Here is a 24,592-nt window from a genome sequence, read left to right as displayed (position 1 = left end):
AATAACAAAGTTTTGAGCTGGATTTGGGGGTTTTTCTCTTCCTTTCTTTAGTTTTGAAGTAGTTTCAGATCTTGTCCATCCCTGCTCTGGGAATTCTCATCTGATTCTCATCTCACTGCATGAATCCAGCAGTGTGTCAATCACTTTTGCTTCCGCTAGACACAGAATAGCAAGCCAGAAGTTTTCTATGAAGAGAACTTCCATTTCTATGACTGCAATAATTTTTGAAGAGGAAGAATTTTTCCCCGTAAATCAAGCAGGAGGCAGAGTGCAGAACCTTCACAGACAATATGTGCATCCAGGGGCTAAGGAGAGAGGAAGAGCTACACTGACAAGGTATGTTTAAATATAATCTGTGTCTGGAGTTCCCCTTTTTGAACTAAATTAAATATGGTTATTTAGATACTTGCAAGCTAAGTTTTTCAGAGTGTGAACAAGACCATTAAGATTCTCTGAGTTTGGGTTGTATTTCATTAAATGATGACAGGAATTCTCTTTAAACAAGAAAAGGAAGTAGGAAGTAGAATGATCCTGTTGCAATTCCCTGCAAGAGAGGCATTACAGGCCTTAACCAGTAGATGGAAATGTAAAAAAAAACATTATATTCTCTCTATCTGAATATACTGTTCTTTTATAATTCCAGCAGTGTCATTTCTTAGTAACCCTCAGCAGTGTAAGGAACCAGAGAGACATATGGCTTTAAAAATAGAGAGGCACAGCGGTCCAGCTATCTCACCCTTCATGAGAGGAGCCAGGATAGTACTGTGTCGCTGAGCAACACAAGTATGCATCCAGTGTGGGCATCCTGCACTGAAGTCCATACTTAGACATCCTCACTGCTACGCATGTAAAAGCAACTCAAACGTGGCTATATAGGCTTCACTTGCTGGCTGTCCCAGAGGCATCCCCAGAGGGTTTTGTTGTCCTTTGTTCAGAAACTTCCGTTTCTAGCTGTAGCACCAATGTTACTAAACCAGTCCTTTTGCTCCAGAGCATTCTGCATGCAGGGGGAGAAAATGGAGGGAGAATTTTGTTCAGCAGATCAGAGAGAAGCGGAATAATGTGTTGGTTTAATACAAGCACCATTTCCCCACCTCTTTGAAAGAAAAAAAAACATGAAAGCATTATTTTGGGTGGTCATTGTTATCATTTGCATCTTCAAGTCAAAACTTTTTTTTCCCTCTTTTTTTTAACCTGGAGCAGCCAGGCACATGTTTACAATAAGTGTAAGAAAGTGTTAAACTGTATCCTGGAACCAGATGGATGAAAAAAAACCCAGTGCCTTCCTCTCCAAGCAGGGCACATCAGCAATCCAAAAGCACATAAGATAAATGTAGGTGCAGTGGAGGTGCGCTTTGTGTTTCTGAATATTTCTTACCTCAATGAAGGAGTTGGGAAAGCCAAAGCAGCAGAGAGGAGAGGCAAGAAGGAAGCATCAGGCATGCTCTAAGCAAGCATTACTGGGGAATGCCAACATGAAGAATTCTGAGTCAGAGCAGGCTACAACAGTGAGCAAAACAAGTATTTTCAGAAGACAGGAGTTTGTATGCTCTTTATTTATGATGACTGCATTGCAGAAACAGTTGACTGTCAGCAATTTTTCCTAATAGAAAATTCCTATAACATGTGTTTAACTCTTCAGTTAAGATACAGTAATCTGTCAGGATTGTCGGGCTGTTTTCAGAGGGAAGAAACTTAGCTGATTTTCCTGCTAAAAGAAAGGGACTGTATGCCAGGCAGCAGAAATTCTGCTCAAGCCAGAGGATTTCAGTGAATATCTAGGATAGGAGATAAATATGTTGCAAAGGAATTAAAGCTTGTACAAAGATTAGAGCAAATCTCTGTACAGCAGGTACAATGTGTCTGAATCAGATTGGGAAATCTAGTCTGGACCAGCAGGATAGGTAAGTAGCAGACTGTGCTGTAGGGCCGAAGTCTTTCCAGGAAACTGAGAAAAAGAATGCCCAATTGCAATAATGAAGCTGTAACAAGGACCTCTGTAATTAAAAATAAGATCCAGAAAGAAATCAAGGCATTACAGACCACAGAGGAAGTCAGCCACATGGATGAGCAATCAGGCACACGGGAGAATCTCAGTGCATCCAAACATAGGCAATCACTTCTGTAACCCTGGTGGAAAGGTGGACTTTTTTGTAGATAAAATGACAAAGCATTAAACTTCAGTTGAAGCTCAGGAGTAGCTTGGTGGCTGTGGAATTTGTCATGATGTTTTGAAAAATCACTCTTGATGTGTTGCAACCCGAAAAGGGAGCCACTGCTTGAGGAAGTTGGAAGCTGACTTCCACAGTTGCAGTAAGTATAGCTTGGTTTTATTTTAGACAAAAGCTGGTGTGTATCTACTTGGAAAATAAATTGGCAATAATGGCAACAGCAGTGTTTCAGGGGATCACGCCTTCATTGACTTAAGGGTCCTGGCAGATCCAGGTGAAGAAATTTTAATTTACAGTATTTCAGTATATTTACGAGGCTTTTTTTAAAGGAACCACAGGACTTCCTAGCGCAACAACATGCTGATCGGTTAATGGAAGAACCTTTTAAGTACACTTGGGATTCAGCTGCTTTCCTCCCATTGGGCGAGTCCAAGGGGAACAGGATCTAAAGTCTGCATTGTTTTAATGCTTTAACCAAGCTGGTAGTGACACTACTAAATGCTTTACTAGTCAAAAGGTGCCATGTAGCTACGTTGCTTTTCTTGATCCAGTCCTCTGGCCATGAGCACCTGCCGAAGTGACTAAATGGTCAGACCTCTCAAAGGGAGCTTTAACATCACCTATTAAACCTGTTAAAAAATCACATCAACCTGTGACAGCCCACCCCCTCCAGGGTTGCTTAATTTAAAGAAACATTGGTGGGGAGTGGATAAAAGGCTGTTGCAGAGAGGATGGAAATAATTTGTTCATACTGTGGTAATGGGCAGGTAGAGATGTCATGAGCTTATGTTTCAATTAGCTATTAAGAAAAAAACTTCTACCAGTAGGTACTGAAATAGATCATTTAGCGAGGCTGTGATCTTCCATCAGCACAGTCCTTCAGGAACTACTATAGGAATGCCATAGGTATATGTGCTCCTGCGACGAAGGGCTATGCTATGTGTCGGTGGGTTCCCCCCACCCCCCTGGGTTGGTATTCAGAAACCAAGAGCAGTGGTCTCTTTGTCCAATTGTTTTTACAGGTTGCAGTCAGTTTACTCACAGCAAGTGGGGGGGACAGGGGGACATTTATATGATGCTTCATATAAATCTGATTCATAAAATAGCTGTAGTGTTGTTTAAATTGTGCAGTTAACACACATGGCAATTACAGCATGCATTGATGACTTTGTAAGATAAGAGCTGAGTTACATTCCTACAAAAATTTAACGGGATTAAAATAAAAATCTCTATTGAGGAAAAAAAATGTATAGCTAATAGAAATGCTTTGTATGAATTGCATGATTCTTAATTTTTCCTCATTCCTGTGACTTTTAGATAATAGTGCATGGAGGGAGTGCGATGCAAATTAGAGCAGAAGTTTAAGCTAAAAGAATGACGTAAACCGTTAAGTTACATTTGAAAGACCATGAATGTCCTCGACCTTATGTAAGCAGCACAGGGCATAGTGAGATGTTTCCAAGAAGTTAAGTCTACTGTCTTTAGTGATGAGGAGAAAGAGTGAAAAGAAGATATATATATATATATATATATATAGGTAGCTATTGCATTCACAAGCATCTCCAGCAAACATATCCCACACACAGCACACAAATAGAGCAGGAATGAAGGGAGGAGAAGGCAAATGCAGGAACTAGCCTGGAAGGTAAAGTCTGAATTTTTTTTTTTTTTTTTTTTTTTTTTTTTTTTTTAGCTGGGGGTTTGGTTAGTTGATGAGGAGAGAGTGAGCCCCAGCACTAATGCAGACAGACAGCAGCTGTAGCGGCACAGATAAGAATCTGCACCATTTTATCCACTGGCCCTTCCTGTTGCAAGCTGAACCGGGCTCCAAAGGAGATATGTTATCTTTTATTAAGCTTATGAAAGTCTAGACAGGAAACATGACAGTGGAGTAGATCTGCATAAAGTACAGATAAAGTGACACAACTGAGAATTTGAGAGCAAAGGGGAAAAGGAGAGGAAGGCATCTCAGTGGTAGTAAGACTGGTCTACAGTTTTGCAGGACAGAAAATTGGCCAGAAGCTTGCAGTGTTTCTGTGAACAAGACAGGTTATGTTGCAGTGCTGGTATAACTGACTGGTAAAACCTTTGAAAGAGTCTTCTGCTATAGTGCAGTTTGTATCAGCAAAGTGATGCTTCCAGCAGGTAAATTAAATGGCCTACATGCTATACTCCAAAGTTTACAGAGGATGTTACAGTTACTTAGGTTAATTACATCGCTCATCCCTGAAAGATATAAACATGGTGGCAAAAAGCTGTATGTAGCATTAGAGCTAGATAAACTATTGGTGAGCTCAGGCTTTGCTGGCAGTGGTGAAACGCTGGTGGTTTGTTGGTTCAGAATTACCTCAGAAGTCTGGGATTCTTGTGAGCATCCCTCCTACTCTAAAAAGAGTAACACTTGCAAAATGGGTTTCTCTCTGTGAGAGGAAGCAGTAGTGAGAACTGCTGAGAAAAGGAGCATTTCATAGGTTTTGACAGAAGAGATTTGACAAACTCACTTCCCCTTTTTAGCTCTCTCCCTTCCCCACACCCCTTCTGCTGAGTATTAACTGATGTAAAAGAAGCTAACCCTAAATATGCCAATGATTTCTGTGAGAAAGAGATGTTGTTTAATTTCTGTAAGTTTGAGGAGGACTGTGGCCCAATGAGGATTTATTTACAATGTACCTTTCCTTTACATCTGACATGTAACTAACAAAAATAATAAATGGTGGTTATACCCATCTCCCATCTTCTATGTGTCATACAAAGATTTAGGCCTTCTTCTGAGTAACTAAGCACTGCCTTCTAAATGTGTCTATTTACTCATTAATTTGCAATTCCAGTGCATGCATTAAATATACTTCTAAGTTGTTAAGAATACTCATAAAGGTAAGTCATAAAATGCTACTACTTAGCTACTCAAGCCAATGCCAAAGTAGGCACCAGCTGATGGCAACAAACATTCTTAAATGCAAGTTGACACTGCAGAGTAGCAGGTGTGGAGACACGCACCAGACCAGGAGTGATCACACACTGCTGAGTGTGCAGTGAAAGCATGTAGGAACTGCCCTGGTTGCAAATATAACCCTGATCTTTTACAAGAAAAGTCACAATAATGATTAAGAACTCAATGATTTCAGGCATTTCACACATTTCCTACTGGTTCTAGCACAATCCAAAATTAATAGCATATGCCATTATCATCTGAACTGAAAAACCATACTAGAAAAACTGAGACAGACCTGTACTATTTTTTGATGTTTTGTAGTGTTCAATTGTACTAGAAATACAACCTGTTTCACATTGGTTTTAAAAATGTGAAATCATGTAGTAGCTTCTTCCTGTTTTCCCTAGATTATATGTGTAAAGTGGTGCCTGTTAAGATGTCCCCCATAAGTATACAGTCTATTTTTTTTCTCACGTTAATGTATCATCTGTGCTTAGAATCTTGCCTACACCGACTTACCTGGAATATAGTTCCTGCACCAGAAACACAGGAGTGAAAGGAAGAAGATGCACAATACAAACGTATTCCCACACACCATGAGTATTTTTAATAAGGTCTAAGTCTAGATTAGTAATAGCACAAAACAGAGATAGATATATATATAGAGATATATATAGAGAGATATATAAATCAAATGACAAATGTAGTCTGGGAAGTGATCAGCTGTGTATTTTTGGTTTCTTTTCCTCCAGAAAAAAAGGTAAAATTTTTCAAAACACTCAAAGTTACTGTATAAATACAGTGTTATAGAAGTACACAGCATGATGGCTGTGTTTAGGCTGTCACAATTCTTACCATGGAAAGTGTTAAAGACTCTTTTAAAGGTGCTGTCCATAAATTGCACCAGAAATCTGGCAGACAGAAAGGCTTTGGGGTTTTATTTTCATCTTTTAGTCAACTCAAACCAGAATTTCATTAGGTCACTTAACTATCTCCTCCTCCCTGGGTATCTGGTAAAATATAAGGGGGTGAGAGACTGATGTCTCTCAACACACAGACACTGTAATACAACTTCATACTCCCTTTGGCATCACAGAAGGCCCACCTAGAATTGCGCCTGCTGTACTTGAAATCAGAAAAGATGTTCATAGACAAAACAATGCCATTTCTGCAGTTAACCTCAAAATGCCCACTTAACAGAAAACCTAAACTGAGGTTGTATAGGTAATGTATTTTCAAACCTTTTAAAATATGAGTCCTTTATACGTAATTGAGTTTGCTTTCAAAATGATTATATTGTACATATACAAAAAAACAAACTGGAGAAGTTAGATGTTTTAATCTTTTACGTTATAATTGTTACTCATCTTTTTAAATTGAGTGAGTGCATTTGGAAGCTTGTTCTTTCTTCATGTTATGGTATTGCCACTAGTTAGCTTGAAAAAGGTAAGAGAGTTTAGGGGGTCTAAGCTCTTATTTCTTGGTTTACATTTCTACTCTTTCCATATAGTGTTTTTGTCTTTTGATTAAGAGATGGAAAATGTTTTTGATCTGTATTTAAGCTCAACTATCCTGCATCCTTTAAAAGCAAGATTCTTCTATAAAAGCTCATCCTTTTATGTGACTTAATTTACAAAGATGTTACCTAATTATAATTATTTTTCTGGTGCAGCATAGCTTAGGCACAACCATCTGCCCTAAAGCAATGACCGAGTTAGGCAGCTTGCGGAAGTTAAAAGAATGATAACAATGGAAACTTAAATGAATGATGTATGAAGTTTTCTGTGGGAACCAAACTGCACTAAATTTTTTTTAAAGGCAGGTATGCATTTGAGTTTAAAACAAGACAGTGGTCAAATAAATATCCTTTAATAAAGAAAAAAGGAATCATGTTTAAGCACCAAAACTGTGAGTATGATGTTACATCGCATGTACAAGAAGGTGAGTTCAGTACTTTGTGTACAGGTTTAAACTTGAGTCATGATAGCAGAAAACATGAAATACACAGCAATAAACTTGCATTGCAGAAAAGCTGCACTAAAGAAAAAAAGAGCAAAAGGCAAACAGTTAAAACTTTTCAGTTTTTAGGTATTGCTAGAAATGTTTGCTTACTTTTTTTTTTTTTTACCTTTTTTTTAAACACACTTTTTGCTTAATACTTTAGAACATTGAGCATTATTAGGTATAGTAAATTTGCAGTCATTTACAATAAAATATGCATTTAATAGGTCCTTTGAATATAATGGTGTGAAAGAACTTTCTTAAAGCCAAGCACAATGTGCTAGTGTTTGATTCTACCTATAGTATTGCACAAAGCTAGTGAATGGCAAATCAGTTTTCCTTTGATTATTTTTCATTTATTCAACAGCGTTAAAAAAAAAAAAAAAGTTAGTTTCATCAACCTTCACTGGCTTCATTCATGCAAGACAATCTGCAGCCGTCTGTATTTCTTGAGCTTTCATCTTATGATAATGTTATTTGTAAATATGTAAAATGAAATCCAAAACATATATAGCAACCACAGTAACATCTTGGGAGATGCTAAGTGAGCGTCCCTAGTTCCCAATGCCTATTCCCCAATTCAGAAATCAAAAAATTCCTAAAGGAATCTTAAAAATCAAGCTAGTCTAAGGCAAATTAATTACTGAATTGGTGACAGTCTCTTGAATAAAGGTCTCTGCCCTGTTAAATTATACTCACCAAAACAGCAATCATCATTCTTATTTTTTTTTTCCAAATGGACACGCTACTGGTTAGTAGCCTGAGATATCAGCTTTAAATAATAGTCTACATAGATATTACACTCAGCAGAGCAAAATTCATTGCTTGGTCATTTTCCATATTAGAGGTACATCAGAGCATTCACATTTGAGAATGGAAAGACGACCTTTTCTGTCAAATTCTGAAGCTCTGGGCCACAGAATAGAGAAGACCTGAATCACAATACAAATACATAAATGTCAGGTTGCAGATTCACCACAGTCAGAGCTGGGAGTTTTGGATTAAGAGTCAAACTGAACAGGAAGTGCAAAGAAATGTATATACAACAACAGCCCCTCCCAAAAATAAACTGGCATGCCCACCCACCCTCGCCCCTCCTAAAAATTCTAATTTTAAGTACATGTATTAGGCAGCAATTAAATATAAATTCATTTTGTAGGAAAAAATTAAATTACAGTATATTTATAGGTTAAAAACAGCCATCGCTGTACCTTTTACAGCATTGATAGCAATATGTCAATGTGCTTACTACACCAAAGAGCAACTTGCAATCAAGTTTAGAATGTGCTACTGTGTCACCTCCAGCAGCAGTCAAATTATGCAACACACTCTCCCAGTAAGGTGCTTCTATTTACTCCTTTTCTTGCAATAATCTTTGCTTGTTCTTAACATTATTTCTCTAGCACTAACCATAACAATATGCTGTTCGTGCTTATGGAACCATTACCAGAAACAAATACAGGTAAGGTAATTACATAAGCATTACAATGAAAATATTACCTGCTTACACATGTGAGTAACCTTGAGTTACAAATTACACTCTTGAAATTCAGTGCAACAAATGGAATTAAGGGTTACATTAACCAGTAAAAGTTTCTGCTTCCTCTTCTCATGATGTTGCATCTTCAATAATACTCCCACCATTACTTTAGTATTACACTTTACAGAATACAGTGCTCATAGCCAAAATGATTCTTTACACGTAACAGAGTGAAGTATGTTGAATTCCACCCCGGATGCAGCCACAAAAGGACACAAAATATGATCATATTATTTTTAGAGATATCTGGTGTAGGATGCAGGCTGTCAGATTTTTTTTTTTAACCTTGAAAGGGATGTTTAAGAAAAAGCTTTCATCTACCCTAAAAAGGCAGCTTAACTAAAACATGAAACATAGTAAGAAAGTGAACAAAATAAGAATATTGGTTATTTTTAAAGGATCTGGAGCCTCTATGAAGGAGAGAATGGAATTCATGTAGATGCAAATTCCATTTCTGATGAAAAGGCTATTGTTCTTAACCTTACATTTTAGTTATTTTAGTAGAAATTTAATATTTCATTTCTTATTCCCAATCATGAAAGATTTTTCAGTCCTCAAATATGCATCTGTAGAACAAACGTTATGCATTCTAACTCTTTACCTCACTGGATCTGTTATACTAAACTAAAACTGTTTTGGTCTGAACAAAGCAAGCAAGTTTCTAGGCACAGAAAGCTCCTGAAAGCTGACAAGTTGCTTAAGATAAATGACTAGCAATAGAACAACGTCACCACAACAATGAAGTCCCGCCACAAATAGCAAGTGGAGGCTCTTTCCTTGCATATATTTAAGAATAAGTGCCCTTTCCATAATGATGCTTGCTATGATTTCTCAAGCACCAACACCTTTATTAGAGCTTTTCTCAGCTAGACAGGTGCCAAACTCAATGCAGGACTGTCGTAATTTAAGATTCTTGTGAATATACTTAGACTTTTCCCATTAGCTGCTCTAGCTGTCCCACTACAAGTTTTCACATTACCGAGAAGGATGGGAATAGTTTTATGCATTAGCCTATGTCCTACAAATGCCCAATTTTTATACCGAAGTGGAGAATTATGTGAAATTGTGACATCTAGTGACTTACAGAAGATTAAAATCTGGGATTTTGTTTAGCAGTATGTGGAAAAAAGACATTTACTTCCCACATTGAAGATGGCAATTGGAACTGATATAAACCGCTATGCTCAGCATAACTAGTTTTTGTGTTGGCATAAAATACATTTTCCTATCAGAAATCCACTTCTATAAACTAAGCTATTACAGGAATCTAAGATTTTAGCTAGGTATAAAACAGCAAGAACAATTATTTTTTGAAATCACGCACATATTTTCAAGGCAAAGTTGACAGACCACACGGAAATAAATCTGAAAACCCTGCAGTACAGTACAGCACAGAGCTACTTGGATATATCACAACACGGTGATAAACTGTGGATGCAAACATTGTGCAAGAGGACCATTACACCTATATGTTAAATCATACTATTTTCCTTTGACTGGGAATTTTGCCACTGTCCCATATGCACACAGTAAGGAATAAAAATGCAGGCTAGAAAACAGAATAAAATGGACATAGAAGCTGCACAATCACCACTATTAATTTAGCACTAAGTTGCACATGAACTGTATCATCTGAATTACCATCCGAAATCATAGATCTGCTTTGTGCTACAGCCATAAATTCATTTTGTTTTAAAGAGTGGTGTGACTGGAAATACAGACAACCGCAGAGCAGAAATACACCACTGCCTTCAGTACAGGCTATGTCAAATGATTATGAAAAGTTCTGAAATTACTGTAATTGCTGCCCAAATACAGTGTCAGACAATTTACAACCACGCCACGCAAATCTGGGTTCGCAGAAGCAGGTGAAAGGGGGGGGGGGGGAATCTTGTATTTTCAGGTCCTTGAAAAGCCTGGGAACACTCAAGTGTTTTATAGAGCTGGTCTTCTCATGAGAGAAGAACACAGCCCTGACAAGTAATTCATACAGCAGAACTGATACAACTCTGAAATGCTGCTGCTCACAGGTGCTTTGAAAATGAGTGTTCACTAGCTTTAAAAATAAGGCAACAAAGTTAAGAGAATGCCTGTCAGTAGCAAGGGTAAATTGACATCCTTTTGAGATGTTTGATAAAACTTTAATTTCAGGACAGCCACAGCAAAACAGCTGACAGGTCCAAGATCTGAGGTTCCTTTAGGCTATATAACCTATTGCTAAGGTAAGTACTCTTGTTCCTATTTAAAAAAGTAAATGGCAAGACGTGAAATCTCCTGTTATAAACATTAACTCAGGATGTGTTCCATTATATGACAGCAGCAATACTTAACTCCACTTAAAAAAAAGTCCACATAGTAATTTGTCTTTCACAAAAGGAACAGTGAATGGAACATATCCTGTAAAGCAAAGGGATGGTATTTTTCCTCAAACACAGTGTATGTCATGCTAGTAAAAATGAAATGATAGTGAAAACTTAGTTTTCTTAAAATTGTAATAGAGCTTGACTTTCCAGATGGTACAAGACTACTTGTATCTCTGTACTGACATAACTCTTATTAGAATTGTAATATCGTAAGACTAGCTGCCTGCAGCCATTAGTCATGAAATTTACGGTTATTTCGAAGTATACACTGCAGAGGAAGCTGCAACTCTCCTCCTTAAAAAAGTCAGGATCAAAAGGGAACTTGTTTTTCAGCCAACAGGCTTTTGGGTATGAAACAGAAATATTTTTGTGGCCACTAAAGGGAATAATAAAACACAACAAGAGAAGCATATTTTTCACAACTGAACTATCAGGATGTTTAAGTGCTTTGATCTTTTCTAAAGAAGGTTACTTACAGTAATCAAACAAAAGCCATTTCTAACCAAGAGAGAAAAATAATTTTAAGTATGAAATTACAAAATATTGCTTCTTATAACAAATGATTAAAGTATAATTAACTTCGTTCAGCATAGCTAAATATTATTTTTAAAAAAGCATGAAAATGTCTACTTTAAAAAGGTGTAAGACTACATATGTCCTTCAAAAAGGAGCTGCAGTATGCCTTGCTAAATGTACCATGTTGGAAACAAACACATTCTTGAATACGTACTGAATTCAACTCTTAATTCTCATTATGCTGTAGTCACTTGTTATTTTTCATACTGACATACATTTCTTCACACTAAGAAGAAAAAAATCTTAGTTGCGCAATACTGAATTTCAGCTACTGTAGTGCAACTATCCCGGTAAATTAGGAATTCTGCTCTTTTCTGTAATATCACACTGCTACATAGCAAGCTTCGCTGCAACGAGCTATTTAGTCAGTTTTCAAGCAGATGATATATTCAGTGCAGTGAAGGGCAGGTTTTATAGCTGTTTTGATGTTTTAACTGAATCCCAAAGTTACTCTAACAACAACTTTTCTCCCCACTCAGAAATGCCCTCTCACTTAACTGGCCACACATTACTCACGCAAATGTTCAAAGTGCTTAAGAACTGGGTAAGCATCCTGAAGAGCTTTTCTTCTTGATTATATAAAATGCACATCTAAACAACTTAGCTTGCTGTCCAACTCAGAATTTTTAGAAAAAATTAAAGAAAAAAGTGACCTGAAAAATCAACATTTCAGGCTGTTTTTTCCCCACATACTGAATCATTTGCCAAAGAAAGCCCATTTCTTTGCCAAAGAAAGCCTACTGTGGAATTGATGGTCAAAACTGCTGGCTCTGAATTTTCAGAAATGAAGAGGAAAAATAATCTTCCACTGGGGTTTCTTTTCTCACTTCAGTGGCTGTGAATCACCTGTTTAAAAAAACAAAAAAAAAACAAAAGGAACTGCTGAAAAGCTAAACAGCTGAACAAATCCCCTCTGTTCAATGCAGCAGGCAATTCCAAACATGCAATACTGAGCAGTCTGTCTAACAGCCTCGATTCTCTCTTTGCTCCCAGTGTAAGGACACTAACTCAGGAGCCAGGACACACAGAGTATGACCACAGCTTCTTTTGCCTTATGGTGATGTTGGCAGTGAACGCAGACTAGAGCTTGAAGAGGCCTGAAATACTGCATTAGAAGACTATGGAGAGCAAAAGGTCTTTTCTTCACCCACTTACTTTGTCCATTACTCCCAGGAACCCAGACTTCACATCACCTACAGCACTCGAAGTGCGCTATTGGCATTGGTGGGTACCACCATTATGTATATACACACAGAAGGGCTCAGGCTACTTTGATAACCAGTAATTTTCTGTTTTCTCATATAGAGCTACTGTATCTTTATACTGCTTGTTCAGCTAGTACTTCAGATACACAAAATGCCTCAGTATTTTTGTACACAGTTTAGTGCTACTGTAAAGAAGAAACTGCTCTTAAAAAAAAAAAAAAGCAGTCATGTAACTTTATGTAGAAGTTAACTCACAAAACAGGTAATACAAGAGATAAGTAGACTGCCTGTAGCAATCAGTTACTGTTATTCTGTCTTCAAACTTCAATAATTAAAGAAATGACTTCAGCCTATTAGTCCTGCATTGTTAATATTCTCCTTTTCCACTGCTGCATATACTTTAAGACACTTTTCTGCATTTGATAAACATATATCATTATATCAGATTTAACTTTCATTCTTAAGGCAAATAATTGCATTACATTTAGCCTATGCAGATGTATATATAATAAACTATGTCATGTATGTGCCCATACACTTTTATATAATAGTTTTCAATCTAAATTCTCTATGCAACTGTTTTTTTGCATGTGCAGAGTGTACAGTTTAAAAATCAACAGATCAATCTTTTTAATAAAGCGTGGCATTACACTGCTAACCTTACAGTAAAAAAACTATTCTGCCATTTCTACAACAGACTTTTATTAATTTTATTCTTGTGTAATGAATTCTGGGTAATCAGTTTATACGTTCAAGTAAGCACACTCATCCATGTGAAAAGTATTTCTTCAGCTGAATTTCACTAGGACTATGTTTCAGTCTCTCCGTTCCTAAAATCAGATTATTTCATGCACTTCCATTGCATGGGCAAGCTTTTACTTTCTGACTTGCCAGCTTTCTTATACATTTGTTTCTTAATCATCTGTTAAATAATCTCATCTAACTACATTATTTTCATAATAAAATATGATGCTGGTGAGAGAAAAAGTCCCAGATGTGTGAAAAATCTTCAAGGAGCACACCCAGACCTCAGCACTCAGCAGGACTGCATCTTAAAAGGGGAAAATGTCATAACTGTGGACTAGTAGAACACTTTATATTCAACACAGTATGTCTTGAAAAGGAGAGAGCAATTGGTACCCTAAAGGTACTTGATAGCAGTGACTTTCAGCCTGCACTCTGACTTCCTTCTAAAGGGCTGCAAAAGGTAAAAAGCCCATTCACATGTGTATTGTCCAGCAATGAATAATAAGACTTCTACAAAAGAATGTACTTCCACTGGAAAATGTTTAGGGGTCCACCAATTAGATTAAAACAATTCATACCACTCCTGCATATATTCCTGCCATTTTTATGTTCCATAGTATTAAAAAGTATTCCTATTAAAAATGCAAACAAGATCCCATACAGTAAGTTAGGTTTACTAAAACCACAAAGTCAAATCACAAAGTTTAAATTTGGTCAATTATCTAGGAAATTAAAAGAGAATAAATGCACTGAGAAAGTCAAGTCAATTCCAAGGTATGTCTTTTCTTATTTTAGATATGACTTAATTCCTGAATGGCTGTGGCAGTAGGATTTTTCAGTACATAAATAATATAAAAAGTTAGAGTGGTCAGTGACTACAGTTAGATCCAAGCAGAACTGCTTCCACTATGAGTTTCAGCAGGAGTTAAGTACAGCTCCACTCCTGGATTTCCAAGTCCAAAACTAGCAGTACATTTGGTATAAAAGAAGCATGCCGTAACTAAACAGTATTAAATTACTAGGGTGGCCGATGGCTACTTCATGAAGAAATAAAGGCAACATTTATTTTCCTTTTTAAAAATTTAGAATGTAGGATTTAAAAACAGCATACCGATGGAACAGTTTGAAACACACTATTTTATAATCAGCACAATACACAGGAGATGATGGGGTAAGTCACCATCACTTCTCAAACTGCTGTAGCACTTTATCAAGAGTCACTCCTCAGCTATGGTAATAAGGAACCAATGTGGAAATGCCTCACTGTAAACATTCAAAAACATTACCTTCTTCCTACTGCTAGATGAATTGCAAGATTTATAAATATTTGTCTTCCATTCTTTTTAAATATCCTTTGATTTCTGAATAGGTTTTTAAATTCTTAACAGATTGTCATACATCTCTTTTCTCCAAATTGTAGATAGTTGCAGAAAAGCTTACTGGAACCCTTCATTTACACTTAATTTCGTCCATGTGCCAAGAGCAGAAAAGAACCACCACAGAGGAACAGTGCTGTACGCAGTTGTAATCAAGAATTTCTTTGTGCTACTAGCACAGCTTTAATTATGAAAACTAATCTCTTGCCAGTTTCTGTTTTGTTCTGAACCCATTAACTTAATCTGCTGAAGTCTAATATCTGTACTTTCAGGCACTGAAGCTTAATATAATGTAACTTGGTGGGATTTGTATGAATAGCAGAAGTTAAAGTTGTATTTGTAAATTTACTGTTTATATTCTGAAAATTCAATGAAGTCACTGTCTTCACAGATTTGAAAGCAAGCTATCAAAGAGCCAGCCACAAAGGTTAATAACCAACGAGATTTCAGTGTGTACAGCGGTCAAATCTAATCATCCTCAATTTGGAGCTATTCAGTCTGAAGTGTTAAAACACACTATGTTTTTTACAAGGCCAGAAGCAATTAGAAAATATCTGAAGTATAGGGTGTGTCCAAGAGTGATTGTGCTGCTTTGTTACTTAAAAGCTTTTTAAAGCTTTTTTGTAAGCTGCAAACAGTCCCTTCAATTTACTAAATAAAATAGAGCTTTTTACAGGAGCAGTCCTGTTAATATTCAGCAAAAGTATTCAAACCAAAAAAGGCTAAGATGGTGCCTAAAAAAAGTTTTTTCTTACTATAAACCTTAAATTCCTTTAAAAAGTCAGTGATACTAAGTTCATATTTGCACTTTTATCGGTTTGGAGGTCAAGGATAGTTTAGTTGCATTCATACTAAGTCTCCTAGAATGCATAACCTGAGGCTTAGCAGCTACCTCTGTATACAAGAAGTGTTGAAGAAATAACTTTTTTAAAATTTAGGTTAATTACAGGTTAATTTTCCCAGTCTGTGCAAGGCAAACTCTCCTCTTCATCCTCTGATTCAGGTGATGCTTCCTTAATTCGTCGCAACGCTTCATGGATGCTCCTTGTCAGAGGGTCAGTATCAGGCAGAATTGTAAAAGATTCTCTCAAAACATCTTTTTGCACTTTCTTCAGTTTCACCCCCTTCCTGATCTGTGCCAAGATGTTATTGCTATCATCTTCATCAGGAAAAGGAGGGAGACTTCTCTGCTCAACTTTTCTTAAGTGAAAGCTACCACGCTTCAAGGAAGCCAGTACTTCATCCATCGGGGAACTCACTGCAGTAAATCAAAAGACTTTCAGTATTATTTTTACTAGATTTATTCAGTCAGGATTTTCATTTATATTTCCTACAGAAGAAAAAGTAGCCACATGCAATTAACGCAATAGTTCCATATCATAAGTATAAAGGAGACTAGCATTTTCAATTTTATCATTCTGTAGCTGTATTTTGGTTTTAGCCTACAAATTTATCTTCCTCATTACCAGGTCAAAAGTGGATAATACAAACAAATATAATTTCTGAAACCAATAACCTCACATCAGGTATGAAGTAAAACTCTTGGACAAGATGGCTTTCCTCTTTGCAGTCAGGAAAATCAAAATGGCTACAATGAATAAAACTCTTAGAATACATCTTACGTTCTATGTCCCGACATCAAAACTTAGGTAATAAACATGTATCCTAAGTACTGGACTGCGCAGTCACAGGAACACAAGCACAGAGGAAAGCCTACACTCTCACCAATTGCATTTTGTAACTGATTTTACCTAACTGAATGACAACTACTCTATGCCAGTGAGGGAAGCAGCAGTATAGTCAACTGCAACAACATATAATTTTCTGCTCCTCCACTTTCAACATGGAGCTTTTGATTCATGTGTGTATGAGCACCTAGTCACAGTATGCCCATATAAATACTCTTCCCTCATAATTATTGAGAGCAGAGAAGTAACAGTTATTATTTTATCACCAGTTCTTCCTTTATCACCAACCTGAAACTAGTCCTCTGCAGAAATAAAATCAGACTTTAGCTCTTTGAAGAGCTGGAAGTAGGCAAATCTCTATGTCAGAGAATGTGATATAATATTCATGGCATAACACTGCAAACTAGCTAGCACAAGAGAGCACACACAAAATGCAACATATATCAATCAATAGAAGAATATCCATCTGCAGTTCTTCTATGTCTGTTGTAGAATACATTTTTAAAACTTTGCATTTACGAGTGGACTTTGCCCATCTGACTAAAGGCACTGGCAGGAATAGACAAGACAAAAAGACTGGAAGTAAAAGAAGAAAAAAGGATTGTATGTTTGAAGGGGAAAAGAAAGATCTTAATAAAACACTCATCTGTCAAAGAAAAGAGACAAATTTCTGAAGAGATTTGGAACATACTAAAACTTATGGAAGAGAGAGCAGCAGGTAGAGTGCAGGTGCAGATACTAACAATATCCTCAAGAGGGAGGATGTAATTTGATTTTATATTTGCCATTTTATGATGTATATCAAATTACCCACACAAAACATGTTTTATGTAAAATTGATAGATAAAATGGGTCATATATCCAAAGCTGAATTAGTGGAGAAACAGTATCAGAAAAATAAACGATAGGACCACAGGAAAAGAAAAATGGAGCACAGCAGCACCAAAATTAATAATGGACTTAAAACACTACACCTGCAACGTGCAAGGCTCTTAAGAACTTAACAGCTCTGTAACTATTCAGTTGCCTCAAGGTATTTCAGGGATTTAAGAATTCTAGAGAAAATGTACCTCTTTCTGTCTGGTAAGACAAAAACATTCCTAATTTTGATTTTATCTGGATGAGTGAAAATGTCGACCATTTCCTGTAGTTGTAACTGACAAAGCTATGTGGAACTTTTAATAAAAGGTTATGGTTATTCCAATCATATTACACTAACGTGAATCAAGGCACTTTTTCTCAGCGACTTTTAGTGAAACAGTGCAACTGAGTGCTTTCGAAAATCCCATCACTGATTTTCAAATAAAAACTTAGCTCTAGTATAGCATTCTTCATCTAAACATCAAGATTGTGATGTTCAAGCATGGATATCGTTCTCCCTATTTTATATGTGGGATAAAGGATAAACAGATGGTTAAAAATATTTAGCACAGAATCACATAATGAATTCGTAACAGAGCCTTGTGCTCTATCCACTCACCTCAGTCTCCCATTGTTTTTGATCTTTCAATTCTTTCTTAGCATACTTTACTGAATGATTAAAGATTTAATTCTTAATTATTATTAAATGTATATATTGTCACTCAGCTCTCAGGAGACTTGAGGATTTGTGGATTTTCAGACAAAAATTTGGAGAAAACCTGAAGGAAGCATTCTCAAGGTTTCCTATGTCCCAAGACAGGCATTCATTTTACTAGGTCATAAATTATGTTAAATTCTGTTACTGAAAAACAATGAACCCTCAAAAGCAGCACATCATGCTTAGTGCTAACTGCAAACAAGACAGAAAAAGATTCTTTGAGCCAGTGCTTAGCTCCCTCTTCTAGGTAGTGTAACATGGTCTATCATACAATCCCTTTCATAAGCTTTTTCTGTTTAACCAAGTAAGTACACAATAGCAACAGTCTGCAGCTGAAAAGAATTTAACAATTTTTGCATTAATAATTTATAAATCAGAGTATACACTTTTCTATATAGCAATTAAAAAGAGGAATTGGTACATTACAACTAAATACACTGAAACAAAAACATTACCTCTCCTCCTCTGTAAACCCTCTAGATCACCTGTCTTCTTAAGCTTCTTCTTGGCACTGACTAGCTGACTACTGTCAAACAGGTGCACTGCTGGGACAGTGGAAGAGTGCTGGACTCCCTTCTCCTCACTTTGCCGTTTAACAAGGCTATCGGTTTTCTCTAAGGATTTGGTGGCATCTTCCTTGGAAGGCAGAGGTGGGGGTGGAGGTGGAGGTGGCGGAGGCAAAGGAGGAGGAAGTGGTACTACAGCAACAGTCTCTGGTTGAAGCTCATTACTAATGTGTGGAGAAGTACTAATATGAGGCAGTTCAGAGGTAACACCATTGGGAGGTAACAAAATATCTTGAAGTTGTTCTAAGCTTCTGGGTTCCTGCACTTGCAAAGGCTGAACTACATTTTCCAATTCCACCTCTTCACTCTTCTCTTGGGTTTGTATGGTTGCTGGCAAAGATTGAGGCTGATCTACACAGGGTATCGAGCTGCCTGTACATTTTCTTCTTGCATGAGCCAGTCGTAGTCTGGTTGATTTAAGTATTACTTGCCCAGGGTACCGCTAAAGTGAAGCAGTTATTTACAATTAGGTAAGTACCTGCAACACACTATTTTAGATATAAGTAATTGTCATTAGGCTCTGCCTTTCTAATAAGCAAAATTCATTTAAATATTTTAATTCATTTTGTTCTAGAGGTAAAAACAAAGCAAGAATATCCTCACTTTTACACAAAAATGATTCATTTTCTTAATTTTTATTCTTGGGTAAGCCACAACATAGATCTGTTGGTCTAGTTAGGGATACACATGGGTTAAAAATGTGATTCACTAAGAACCAGATTCTATATTTGAAATAGTGTTTTTGCTGAAAACTGTAATTCAAAATTCCCTCTTGCTTCCCTTTTCTAAAACAGGCCAATGGTTGCCTCTGCAACAAAGTCCTTCCTAACCTGCTGATACGCTGGTCTTCGATGTGAATCTTGCTACTTAAGAAGATATCTCTTGAAAATATCAAACATTTTGAGAATTTCCAAAGTGTTTTTAGTTTAGTTCCTAAATTTGCAGCCTGTCTTTTCAAATTACCGTTTCATCCACAGCCATTTTTATGCAAAAGTAAAAACTGTTTCTGAAAGTCAGGTCTAAAACATTTTAAACACTGTGGCAAGCCCAAAGCAATAGAATTCATATCAATACAAACATATTCATATATAAAATAAGTTCCTTAACACGTACTGGTTGTAATAAGTAACCTTGCTTTAATGTACAGAGGCTACGCAATTCAAAAGCCTTACAAAGAGTAAGTATTTAAATAGTGTTTTGCTGAGCAACACAACTTCCCAGTAATCAAACTTCTCATACCAGTACTTTATTACATATTCAACACAAACAAAAATTGTCTTCACCAATGAATACAGTTTCATCCCTCTCCTCATTGCCTCCCCTCCTCTCCATCTTCTATTCCTTTTCTGATACTTAGATTGTAATAGGGAGGGCCAGGAACTGGCAAGTGTTCTAAAAATCAGTGGGAGCGGGTGGGTATATGCCAAATGATAACACTCTTTGTGTGAAGTATCACTTGGATTACACTTCTGTTAGAAATGCCTGGTCACAATGCGTATACATGACAGCAAACAGAAGCTTCTCACAGCATTGGGAAGGCAATGGCCAGAGAACTGCACTGCCACCAATGCCATATTCTTCTGTAAATTTTCTGAAGAACATTTAATTATTCAGTTACTCTGTATGCTCCTGGAATGCAGTGAAATTTTCCTCTTCAAAAGAAAATAGCAGAAAGAATAACCCTTCTTCTGTTACCTGTTTAAATGTGCGAAGTCTGTCCAGTGTTTTCTGTCGCTCCTGACTAACCCAGGAACTCTTTCTTTCCTCTTCATCTTGTAGTTGATCTCTCTTCTGAAAAAAATACATGGAAAACATGTTGGACACTACATCCAGTGCTATGTTTAACATAAAAAACTGCATTAAAATAACTCTTCTTCTAATTGTTAGAAACTATCTAACAATCTCTTCTCTAACAAACATATTTCTGAACTTTGCAGCTTTGCCTTTGTTTTCCCCTTAAAAGAAAATAGCTATTATGTATTTTGTATTTTATAACCTTGAAGAAACATGACACTCAATAAAGAAAGACTGAAAAACACTGGAACCTTTTACCTTAAAAGACATGATAGATTATTATCCTGAAAAACAGTATAAACTAAAATGGTATAAATTAGCCAGAGAGCAAACCAGTGTTCATTTTCCCTCATACCAGGAACAAAAGGATAATAATTGCAAGGCTGCACATTTAAAATAAGTAATATTAGTATTTTCATAGTGCAAGAACCCACAGAACTCTGTGTCGCAAAATTCTGAAGCTAATATTTAGCAAATTCTTTGAAGTAAATTATTATAACTGTTATAATAGTAAACTAAAATTTTGTATTTAATGAACCTAACATATCATTATTTAATCCAGCCTGATTTTCTGTAATCTTCTCTAAATAAAGGTTTGAAGCTCTTCCTCACAGCCAAAACAGTTACATGGTTTTCTCCTCTGGGGATCTTACCTCAGTGAAAACACACATTTGGATCCACCTCCTTTAAGTAGTCATCCATTTTCACAAAACTTAAGCAAAGTTCCTACATCTTTGAAATGAAACACTACTTGTCAGTCAGATTTATTGAAAGTGGACACTAGCTATCAAAAGGAAAGTTAATGGATTTGTATGTTCAGAAGTTATCAAATGGGAAAGTAACAAAATGATAGAACAGATGACTGTAAAGAAAACTTTCTAAGCAGAAAGAGCAGTGTTAATTCTTACAAGTCTCATAGCATTAAGTGTTACTATTAAAGGCTGACCTTGATCACTAACAGTTCAGATCACCTCTGTGAACTTTCATGCTCAGCTAGCCAAAATAAAAGCAGTGCCTGCCTACCATTTTCATAAGCCAGTGACTTGCCTGGTACCCTTATAAAGGTCCAATTTCTGCACTTTCAAAGGGGGTAAGTATAAAGGCTTTAGGGAGAGGAAGAGGAGGACATGGCTGAAAAAGGACAAGCAACAGAAAAAGGAGGCAAGGACTAGAAGCATGTGGTTAAAAAAAACCAAAAAAACAAAAAACCACAATGGGGCTAAAAAGTTACAAAGGAAGCACAAAGAAAAAGTTGCAGCAAGAAGAAAGATGGGTAGTTCTCCTACCAGCACACCTGAATGTTTAATATGCAATCAAGTCGAACTTTTCCTGAAACAAAGGCTTGAACTTGAGTTGTTTTTTTTTTTTTTTTTTTTTTTTTTTTTTTTTTAATATAAGAATGGTGAATTTGCAATTCTTATCTGGTTTCAGGTTTGGACACCTTTGAGGTTATGTTTTCAAAATTTTTCATGAATGCAAGTGGCGGAAAACCTATTTTAAATAATAGTAGAAAATTTCAGTCAAATTATTAACAGAAAAAAGATTTAAAATAGCATAAGGTTCTTAATATAATATAAATTGTCAAGTCCGTGAAATAAATAATTAAAGAAAGAAAGAGTAGTGTCTGAGAAGCAAGAAAAAGATCCTCAGCATCAGCAAGTCTTATTCTTAAAACTGATAAATGAACTGCAATCCATATACCAAAGTCTTTGCTTTATTGTTCCAAGTTCCTGCAAGAGTATGCCAGTTTGTGTTGTCTTTCACTAGTAGCCTTCTCATAAAATAAATTATGCAGCTGACTCCCTGGACAAATATATCAATGTTAAAAATGTATAAGAATGAAACAGAATCACTTTCACTGATCTAATTGGAGCCTGCATTAAAAAGACTTGCATTTCAATGCATCTTTGACAAAGTCATCATTATTAAATATTGATACTATCTCAAGACCTAGCCCAGAATTTGAGTATTCTCTATGATAAAGTCTACTACGTACAACACAACAGTTGGACTAACTAGCTTACTTTCTGTGATGAGACTGCTCAGAGAATCATGGAGCACATGTTTGGAACTACATACTTCACACAATTCAAATGATTTTTTTTTTTTTGTAAAAAGCAAGTGAAAGAAAAATAATGAACAATCTTATTACAATGCAAAAATAAATATGTAAGGTTTCTTTACTCATTTCAGCATATCTGATACTGTACTGAGGTGTCCAGAATCATTTATGTGCAAATGTTAACAAGCCCTGCATGCACCTTTAGCCTAACAGTAATCACTTAGACTGCGAACCTGCTACTAATGAACTGTTTTATTTGTTTAGGTTCGATGTCATCCTAACACAACTATATACTTCCTCTTGCCAGTATAACATGGTACAGAAGTCCATGGTCCAAAGGACAAGGATACACTTCATCTGTTTAGAACAGCTATCACTGAAAACTGCTAATGAAAGTATAATGAGGAGTACAAGCAATTAGCTAAAGGCTAACCTCACTAGCAGAGAGCTCAAACTTACTAGCTGCACAGTATGGTGCATTCTGTACTGCTCCTCGCTCTGGTGACGCTGCTGGATCTTTTCATTATGCTTTGCGATACAGATCTCCTGCAGAGACATAAAATGTTATCTATAAAATATACATTTCAAATATCAATTTACAGTATTAAATGTAATATTTAGCAAACAGCACTAAGAATTAGAAAAATAAAAGTTACAAAACTAATCTCAGACAACTGTTCAAACAAACTAATTTAATTTACAAATAAAACCATAAAACGTAAACAAAATTGAGACAAAAACCCAAACCTACTACTTTTAACTGCCAAAAGAATATATGCAAGTAGCAGTGCTTGACAAGTCTGTTCTACAATACCAGTAGAGAAGTGGCAAGACATGATGATTTGTCAGATAGTTGGGGGATCATAAAATCCATGTGCAGTTCCATGTATTAGCATACGTGGATAACAGTAACTAACTCTCAAATACACTATGTATTTCTGTTTATGCAACTAGGCAGCTTCCCATTTACAAGTGTCAGTTCATCTTTTGCATGTACAACCAATCTGTAAGTACAAACATTGATAAAATTGTTATAATAATACAATAATAATTGTTATAATATAACAAACAGGTTCCCTTATTATGCAGAATTCACGTCTGAAATGTCAAGTTTAAAAGCAAGCATTTATTATGTTGCCTGAGAATAAGGACAACAAACTGAAAAGGAAACAGGACAAGTTACAACAGGTGACAAGATGAGGCATGACACCCGAACTTCAGGCAGATTATAAAAGAAATCTGCACTGCATGAAGCACCAGCTGTGAAGAAAAGGCACCTGCAAGAATTTAGAGCAGCCAAGAGAGGGACAGTGCCCAGGGCAGTACTGCAGGCCGGGAAGTCGGACAGCACGGGCAGTGCAATCGGGCCCGAACGCGGTCAGAGGCGCAGCTGGGACCAGGCACCGGAGCTGCGCAGGAGGGGGCCGCGCCAGGCAGCGGCGCGCAGCGTGAGCACGGCGGGGAGAGCGCTGCCCCGGGGGCTCCCACCCAGCTGCACAGCCCCGGGGTTACGCGGGCACCTGGGGGCATCAGCCCCCACACGTGGTACTGCCGTGGTGCCAGAAAGACAGGCCGTCAAGGTGGGGAGGGACAAAGCAGCCCAGCGTTAACCTTTATGGAGCTGCAAAAAAAGCTCTGTTCTCCTACTAGCTGCCTGTGGGCACAATGTGGTTACGTAAGAGGTAGACGGGGTTCCTGTATACCCAAGAAATACAGCACCTCAAAATATTCCTAAACAGTAAGAGCATCAATTTTGCTACAGTATACAGGTAATGCTCTGACAAGAATACAGGTTTCTGAGGAAATACTATTCCCAGCTTCATCGGAGGTAAATATATAGCTAAAGAGTATTGTCGGTGTTTTGTTTTGTTTCGTTTCGCATAGTGGGGTTGATACTGATGAAGAGTTAATCAATACAACTGGAAAAGTTAATCCATTAAATTTTTAACCGTAAGAGTACAAATTACCTGATTTCTGCATTTCAAAGATACA

General features: G+C 36.8%; 1 protein-coding gene across 1 annotated transcript in view; it reads right to left on the bottom strand.

Moving 5' to 3' along the window:
• Nucleotides 1–6,956: 6,956 nt before the first annotated feature.
• LOC112987052 (junction-mediating and -regulatory protein) overlaps nucleotides 6,957–24,592 on the bottom strand; it is a 71,122-nt gene continuing 53,486 nt past the window's right edge. Inside the window, exons 7-11 of the mRNA XM_026106730.2 lie at nucleotides 23,060–23,146; nucleotides 20,440–20,535; nucleotides 18,634–19,186; nucleotides 15,859–16,169; nucleotides 6,957–12,429 (exon numbers count right to left, since the gene is read on the bottom strand). Coding sequence (XP_025962515.2) covers nucleotides 15,862–16,169; nucleotides 18,634–19,186; nucleotides 20,440–20,535; nucleotides 23,060–23,146 — 1,044 coding nt within the window. The 3' untranslated portion in view covers nucleotides 6,957–12,429; nucleotides 15,859–15,861. The remainder of the gene's footprint in view (nucleotides 12,430–15,858; nucleotides 16,170–18,633; nucleotides 19,187–20,439; nucleotides 20,536–23,059; nucleotides 23,147–24,592) is intronic.

The sequence above is a fragment of the Dromaius novaehollandiae genome, chromosome Z, assembly GCF_036370855.1.
Source record: "Dromaius novaehollandiae isolate bDroNov1 chromosome Z, bDroNov1.hap1, whole genome shotgun sequence".
In the NCBI taxonomy this organism is placed as follows: domain Eukaryota; kingdom Metazoa; phylum Chordata; class Aves; order Casuariiformes; family Dromaiidae; genus Dromaius; species Dromaius novaehollandiae.
Note: the sequence above shows the minus strand (reverse complement) of the source record. Positions and strands in the feature narration are given on the sequence as shown.